General features: G+C 41.4%; 1 protein-coding gene across 2 annotated transcripts; it reads left to right on the top strand.

Annotated features, from left to right (window-relative positions):
* Nucleotides 1-322: 322 nt before the first annotated feature.
* Nucleotides 323-7,482, top strand: trim16 (tripartite motif containing 16). Of its 2 annotated transcripts, XM_038735777.1 has the most exons (7): nt 323-1,515; nt 1,597-1,633; nt 4,082-4,177; nt 4,540-4,773; nt 4,896-5,067; nt 5,304-5,399; nt 6,578-7,482. In XM_038735777.1, the coding sequence occupies exons 1-7, from the start codon at nt 908-910 to the stop codon at nt 7,186-7,188; spliced, it is 1,854 nt and encodes a 617-aa protein (XP_038591705.1). In that variant the 5' UTR covers nt 323-907; the 3' UTR covers nt 7,189-7,482. The 2 variants fall into 2 exon arrangements, with proteins under 2 accessions (XP_038591705.1, XP_038591704.1); XM_038735776.1 differs by having other exon boundaries at nt 324-1,633.
* Nucleotides 7,483-8,188: the final 706 nt, after the last annotated feature.

An 8,188-nucleotide genomic window follows, 5' to 3' on the forward strand; every position in this document is an offset into this window, starting at 1 on the left:
TCCATTATAATCTGTTGTTAATTTCATGTGTATTAAAGATTTCACACAAATAAAAATAATGTTTGAAAAACTAACTTATATTCCAGAATAAAATCACAGAGAAAGATGTTTCAAAGAGTTTCTAAAAACAAAAGAGCAATGGGGGCCAACAGAGCTGACTGGCTGAACACATGTGATTAATCTCATGATCGCACGACAGCTGCTCTAAATGTTCCTCGTGCACTTCACTGTGAACAGGAGTGAGTCTTATTTTTACCTTAGCAAAGAACTGTTTTACTCACTCTTTGCTACAAACATTTCTCTAATAAGCTCAGGCTCTGGTCACTTGCTGGCAGAATCCACATTGATTTTGCTGATTCATTCAGTATTTTTGCATTTTAACTGAATTTTCCTCTTGCACTTTGGAGTTGCAGAAATGCTCACATGAAGAAGGCTGCAGCAATGATTTCCTCAGTTTTATCAAAGAAAGTTGAACCATGCAGTAACAGTTAGTGCTGTCAGAGAGTTCATCAGCTAAAACATCTGTAAACAACAAACAAGTGTCAGTCTGTCTTCAAACACAATGCATGTGGAAGCAATCGTACTCCTCTCTGTTGTCTTCCTCGTTTGCAGTTTGGGCTCCACCCTGTGGTTTCTTTTTCCTTCAGGGAAGGGGAGGGCAGTGATAGTGTGTGGGGGTGTATCAAAGTTTGCTGGCCCGCCTGGTTACATGTGAGTGCTGAGGGGGCGGATAACATTTAGACTGAAAGTCATTCACTGACATTCTCTAGGTGTGGTTTTCCAGGCTCTTCCAGACTCGTCAATGTGATCCAGGAACTGCCTGCTGACAAAAGTGGCCGAGCCGGTTATTTTCAAAGAGCATAAGAGAGTGGAGGTGAAGTCAGGCTGACAGAGAGAGACTGAGGACATGGCAGAGAAAGCAGCTGAAGAAGCAGCTCCCACCTCCACACAGCAGCTGTGTGGCGTCTGCTCAGGTGCGCTGAGCGGAGACAAGCCGGCAGCCTGCGGTCACTCTGTCTGCAGCTCCTGTCTCGGGGACAAAAGTAAAGGATGTCCCGAGGGTCAACAGAGCACCGACAAGCCTGAACCTGCCGACAGTCCCAAACAGAACGGAATACAGGCTGAAGCTCCTGTGAACAAGAGCAAAGAGGACCAAAGTCAGGACTCCAAGACGGCAGAGATCAAAATCCAAGAGGATCTAAAGGAGTCTGAGGACACAAAGAAACCTGAAGAGGAGAAGAAAGACACAGAACCACAGACAGCTGAAGAGGTGAAAAATGGAGCGAAAGAGGAGGTTAAAGAAGAAGGAGTAAAGGAGGAACCTTTGGGCCCCGACGATGTGGTGTGTGACTCGTGTATCGAGAGCCCCCGCAGGGCCCTCAAGTCCTGCCTCACCTGCCTGGTGTCATACTGCGAGGCCCACCTCCGGCCTCACCTGGAGAACCCAAAGTTTCAGAACCACCGGCTGGTGGAGCCGCTCAGAGACATCGAGAGGAGGACCTGCGAGAGCCACAAGTGGCCCCTGGAGCTTTTCTGCTGCGCTGACGCCTGCTGCATCTGTCAGGACTGTGTGACGGAGGACCACAGGGGCCACAACATCATACCTGTGGTGGAGGCTCGCAGACGAATAGAGGCGAGATACTTTTCTCATTTTCTATATTGCTTTTATTTCATCAAAATTCCTCTAGATGATTAAAAACAAAATGTTCTGTAATAGTTTTGATAGTCAATTAATCGTTAAAGCCAGTGGTTCCTAATCTTATTCACTACCCAGTGTCTAATTGTAGCATCTCATCTCAGGCTGTAGCTCAGTGTGGACACAAACTGTGAGCAGCTAAACCAAAGTAATAATTTCCTCACAGATTTGTCCTCTTTGAAGGATTTTAGAGACCTGGAGAGATCAAAGCATCCAGGATTCCACATAAACAGACTTTGTTTCTCATACCTCAAATGATTTGGCTGGGAACCACCAGTCTAAATCATTTATCAAGCAAAATATCAAACATTAGCTGGATTCGCACAGTTTGTTGCTTTTTATGTCACAATAAATTGAATATATTTGGGTTTGTGGCCTGTTGGTTGGACAAAACCAGCACCACAAAATCACAAAATGTTGGTTTTTATAAACTAAATTATGAATTATCAAATTATAATAATCCTTTGTTAGTTGCAGCAGTATTTAGACATAAGTCAACGTTCTCAAATTACACCAAGTCTCCCGTGTGGTTTTGTTATCTGACATCTGGCCTCACTGTGTTTTCTTTTGTTGTTTAATTTTAAATCTGTTGCAAGGCAGTCCACCACAGTTTGAGCAGAAACATGAGGATTAAAATCATTCTTATTGAGTTATAAAGTCAAACTAAAATAATAACATCAACATCATAAGATCAACATATGGCAGCACAAGCTCCTAATCCTTGAATCATATGCTTTCAGAGACATGCAGCTTTGATGGATGTAACTTTCAGCACCAGTGGACACACATTGAAGTCACATTGAAGTTGTTCTTACATGCAGCTCTGATCACTTTAAATCCAATTTCAACAGTAATTCAAACTTTTCATCCACGGTAAAGCTCAAATCATGGAAGGCCTCGCTCTGCATGATTAAGAAGATTATTTAGCTTCTCCAGCCGTCTGTCTACTCAGATCTATTGATGCGCAGAAAGCTCAAGCTTCAGCTAAAGTGTTACCTCTCTCTCACAGTTCGTGACCTTCAGAGATCTGAAGCTTCTAGCCTACACCTGGTATCTGCAGTGTGTTTTTGCAAAACCTCAAACTGCTTCATTAGAGTTGTAAAGCAAACACAGTTGGGAGGCCTGTAGTCTCGGTAAAGCTGTTTGAGAAAGTAGGTGAAAACACTAGTCGCACACTTTTAAGTTTACAATCACAGCTCAAGTTACTTACATGCTAAACTTAAAAATCTCTAAATGTGTATGAATAGAAAACTAAAAGGGAAATTATATTAAAGTTAAAATGAAATTAGGTTCTGCTAAAGAGGAAATCAACTTATTTCCACAGGACAGAAACAAACTATAAGAAAAACAGAGTGAAATAACTTCCCTTTCAGAGTTCATGTTCCACATTAGCACACAAACAATTCTTCTAGAAAACTCATTGCGTGACTCACACCTCTGTTTAGCTTAATCCTACTGTCCACTGCCACTAGCATTAATGCTAATTTACGAGAAATAATTTAAAATTAAATGAATAAAAATCTTTTTTATTATAATTCATTAAATTTATTAATTAATTTATTACTATTGTTATCCATGTTCTTTTAAATTTTACTACTACTGTCAATAGTTCAGTTTTTTTCTGTTTTGCTTCATAAGACACAAACACAAAACATCCCCACAAACATTAATTAATATAGACAAGAAAAGTCTATAATAATAACAATATTAATTATGATAAGAATTATAATGAAACAATGAAAAATTCGTACAAAATTTAAATGAAGTACATATCAAGTTTTGGTTAAAACATCATCAACAAAACATCATCTACAAAGAAATTCAGTTTATTCTTTGAAACAAGCACCATTGCAACTGCATGTGGGACGGGCATTTGTATGTACATGACACAATAAATAACACAACTACATTACGTTACATTACATTGGATCTTGTGTTGTTGACACAAAGCGGAGTGAGCTCCAATGACTTTCCTCAGACAATACAGTATTATAGCTGCAGGATCTTTCTATGAACTTTGTAGGTTCGTACATGTTACAACTCTCTCAAAGTGAAATGTAGTGTTACCCTCAGGGTCTAAACTGCAACTTTAAGGAAATATTTGAGCTTGAGTAGGCCACCGTCTTCAACTCTGGAGTTGTCTGGACCTGCCAGAGGAATTCAGAGTGTTAAAACAAGCTAATGCTTTGAAAACCACAAATGTCAGAGTGACCCTCCCCCGCAGAGTAGAGTAAACCGAGAAGAAACACATTTGTTCTGAAGAAACAACCTCAGTCTGCCAAATACTTAACATCTGTTAGGATCCGGCATGTTTTCAGCACAACAGTGTGGTTGTGGTTCCTGCGAGGAGACGTGCTGAATTCTGTTCTCTTCTTGTGTTCACAGAAGGAACTCAGTGAGAAGCAGACTGAGACCGTGAAGACGGTGACAGCGGCAGAGAACGCCATCAACAAACTTCAGCTCAACACAGTCTCTATTGAGGTGAACACACCACATGACTAACCAGAGATGAACTCACTGAGTGTGTGTCACAATATTTAAATATCAGTTGGCGGCAGCTATTCCTGTCTTTAAAAACCTGAGGTATTTGAGCCACCCAAAACGGACAAGTTTTTTTTAAGTGTGGGAGGTGAAATCCATGTTTTTACGTGGTTGATAGTAGTGGTGAGGTAATGAAACATTTCCTCAATTAGTTACGTAATTATTGTAACACCCAATGCAGCCACTGCATTCCTTATCTGTCATGCGTCAGAGCCTTTGCAATGAATCACTTCCTCTCTCAGAATGTAAAGAATGCTCAGGCCAACACAATGTGATCTGAAACTAAAAGCGCCTTTCCACAGCATTCGGTGACCGAGGTAAGAGTTGTGATCGAGAGCCAGTTCGAGGAGCTGCAGGCGTTGGTGGAGAAGGCAAAGCGGGAGGTGACGGAGATCCTGGAGGGCGAGCAGAAGCAGGCACTGAAGCAGGCCGAGGGCATCCGGGTTCACCTGGAGCAGAGGTGCACAGAGCTGAAGAAGACCCAGGGGCGGATAGAGAAGCTCTCCAGAAACAAAAACGACGTTGATTTCTTACAGGTAACACTACCAGAATCAAGTCTGAGATACGATGCTGTGGTTCATTTCTGTAGGGCAAAGTCATGCCTAAAGGCTGCAGCAATCCTCATGATCTTATCCCTGAATGTCACTTTGTTCTGTAGGAGTACTCAAAGTGGAAAAAAGAAGCCACTGATATTTCTCTGCCTGGGGTCTACATCGGCCTGATGGACCGTTTGAAATCCTTCAGCCGCGTGATCGTTGACTCCACGCAGGAGCTGCATGCCATGCTTGTGTCCTCATACATAGAGAAAATCAAAGAGACATGCAAGAACGGTGAGAACAAATAGCACAAATGTAGATAGTTGTGTGTCTGGCCATGTTCACATGTGAAGAATTTCCCGCCTGTGCTCAGGTATGCAGTGGTGTCCCTATATATGCATACAAACCTTCTGTGAGCTTCATGCGTCACCTGTTTTGTGTGTCACCTGAAGAAGGTGAAAGACAGACAATAACTGCCTTTTTTTTTCAATGTGTTAACAGAGACTGACATGTATATTTTTCCATTGCAGACAAAATGGGAATAAAGACAACAGTTCATGAAATTGTTGCAGCAAAGCAGAACCTGTCTCTACCTGATCCAGTGACACATGCCGACTTCCTCAAGTGTAAGTGTTTTTGAATTTTTCGATTACGGGCCATTAGTTGAGATACTGCAGTCATGATTTTAGAAATTTTGGGGTGACCACATCCCTGAAACAGCATCAGCAGAAAACTGTGAAGATCACATCATGAAATGTGTGCATTTTAGAGCAAAGTGGAGCTGAGTCAGCTTAGGCCTACTAAACAGGCTCTGAATCGGATAAATCAGGTGTATGACCTTAATAAATAATAAAGAAAAACCTGGAGGCCTGGAGGTGGGAAGAAAAAGATATTAATCAAAACTTTTTCTGTAAATGTTTAACCTGTTCAAACACGCAGAGACAGGCTGCACCCTTGATTGGATCTCAATCTGAACTCTTAACGCTGCATTGTTTCTGCCTGGTTTTCTTAGAAATGCAGTTCCAGCAGTTGTTTCCACATCATTCTCAAAGAGCCTCCATCCCCCGACCCTCAAATCACTAATTAGGAAAAATAACAAACAGAGCCAAGTTGAATTTTAACGAAATAACATTCTCAAGAACATCAGGGGTATAAAAAGTATCTAAGCAAATTAAGAAGTCCTACTTTAGTAATAGTATAGAAGAATTATCAGCTAAATGTACTTTAATTAAATTTTCCCAGAGAAAATATTTTTGTGAATAAAATGTTATTGATTAGTTTTATGTCTTGATTTCTTAAAGTCTTTACTTACTTGTGTATATATACATAGTATCTGAGTAGATACACAGTATCTCACAAAAGTGAGACATTTTCACTTAGGGGTGTCCTCACTTTTGTCACCAGCGGTTTAGACATTAACGGCTGTGTGACGGGTTATTTTGAGGGGACAGCAGATTTACACTGTTATACAAGCTGCACACTCACTACTTTACATTGTAGCAAAGTGTCATTTCTTCAGTGTTGTCATGAAAGATATAATCAAATATTTAAAATATGAGGGGTGTACTCACTTTTGTGAGATACTGTATGTGTTATATGTTATTATGTATGTATTAGTTGTTGTTTATACATAAATTTTTCTTGCAAGATATATTTTGTTTACATGTCTTGACTGGGGAAAAGATTATAAATGGTGGATATGACCTTGGAATACAACTGTGGTGACCTCAGTGGTATTTGCAGTCCTGATTGTAGTAACATTTACAACATAAGTCAACAAACATTTATCACAATCCTCTCCTAGATGCCTCCCACGTGAGTTTTGACGCTGATACGGCTCACAAGTTCCTGCGCCTGACAGAAGAAAACCGCAAGGTGACTAACACCACACCCTGGCAGCATCCTTATCCTGATGTACCTGAGCGCTTTGAGAAGTGGCGCCAAGTTCTGGCAACAGACAGCTTCTATCTGGGGCGACACTACTTTGAGGCAGACATGAGCGGCGAGGGGACACACATCGGTCTGACCTACAAGAGCATCGACCGCAAGGGAAATGAGAGCAACAGCTGCATCACAGGAAACGACTTCTCCTGGTGTCTTCAGTGGAACGGCCGCACCTTCTCCGCCTGGCACAGCAACGTGGAGACCCCTCTCAGTGCGGAGAAGTTCACTCGTATCGGGGTTTATGTGGACTACACGCGAGGCTCGCTGGCTTTCTACGGGGTGGATGACACCATGACGCTCATCCACCAGTATAAGACAGAGTTCCTGGAGCCTCTTTACCCGGCTTTCTTGTTGCCCAAGAAGGAGAATATCGTGGTCTTGGTGGCACCAGGGGAGCCATCACGGCTGAAAAGCCCCTCTCCTCCTACCTCACCTGCAAATGGAGCTGTTGTTTCAAAAATGGCAGCATAGCAATGATCAGAAGTCAATTTTAGTAATAATATAAGTGACAATTCAAAAACTTGTTCATGTACTGTTGCATAAATATCTCCCAACCATAGACTTATTATCTGAAAATACGAAAAGCCATAATAAACCTGTTTACAGCAGCCACTTCTTTTGTTAAACTGCTAAATTGTGAATGTTTTTCTCATGTTTAGTAGCCTGTATCTGAGCTTTGGGGCTTTTCATCACACTGTGAAGTCCGAAGGGTCCTGTATTTTCTGTATGCAAATAAACATTTGCATCTTCATTTACGAGTAAAAATATTTGTTTTTGTTTCAATAATTTGTGGGATCATCTGAACTGTTATTATGGATTACTTTGGAAATTATTTTAAATAATTGGGATATCTGACACACGGACCACAAACATTTGGTGGATGAACTGGGAAATGATTTTGACTGTTGTACGGCACTCCTGTGTACAGAAAGTGGTCATGACTGAATAATAATAAAATAACCAAATAAATGAGTCCAAAAAAAATATAGATGATGTATTCACAGCTTGCCAGGACCTCGGACATGTCAGAATCACATACTGTGTATAGTTAATGTACAAGTTCATGGTAGCGTTTATTGTCATTGCCTGGTGTTTAAACCAGAAACACACAAAAACAGGTACAAGTAAAGTTCAGATCTTTCTGCCTGGTGTGCTTGAGGGCATGTGGGCAGAAAACAGGTGGTCTGGGCCCTGTGTCAGAAAGCAGGTTTGGGGAAAACTCAGATTTTGTTAAACCTGCTTTCTGACACAGGGCCCAGGGCATGCAGTGTGTATAAATAGATGGAGGTGACTCATTTCCAATATAATGGGTTGGTGGCTTGGTGATGGCACAGTGGATAAGACTACTGTCTTTTGGTGTAGTACACCCAGGTTCAATTCCCTGCTGTGACACACCTATGTGTCCCTGAGCAACACACTTAACCCCTAGTTGCTTCAGAGGCGTGCAACCTCTGATTTACAGTACATAGCA

The sequence above is a fragment of the Micropterus salmoides genome, unplaced genomic scaffold (genome assembly GCF_014851395.1).
Source record: "Micropterus salmoides isolate LMB-PRFRI ecotype aquatic unplaced genomic scaffold, ASM1485139v1 Ms_hic_scaffold_21, whole genome shotgun sequence".
Classification (NCBI taxonomy): Eukaryota; Metazoa; Chordata; class Actinopteri; order Centrarchiformes; family Centrarchidae; genus Micropterus; species Micropterus salmoides.

Bases quoted from the DNA above. Each gene is read 5' to 3' on its own strand.
- trim16 (XM_038735776.1), top strand. From the start codon at position 908: ATGGCAGAGAAAGCAGCTGAAGAAGCAGCTCCCACCTCCACACAGCAG. The intron at 1,634-4,081 runs GCGAGATACTTT...TTGTGTTCACAG, and splicing joins AGGCTCGCAGACGAATAGAG to AAGGAACTCAGTGAGAAGCA. The intron at 5,400-6,577 runs GTAAGTGTTTTT...ATCCTCTCCTAG, and splicing joins ACATGCCGACTTCCTCAAGT to ATGCCTCCCACGTGAGTTTT.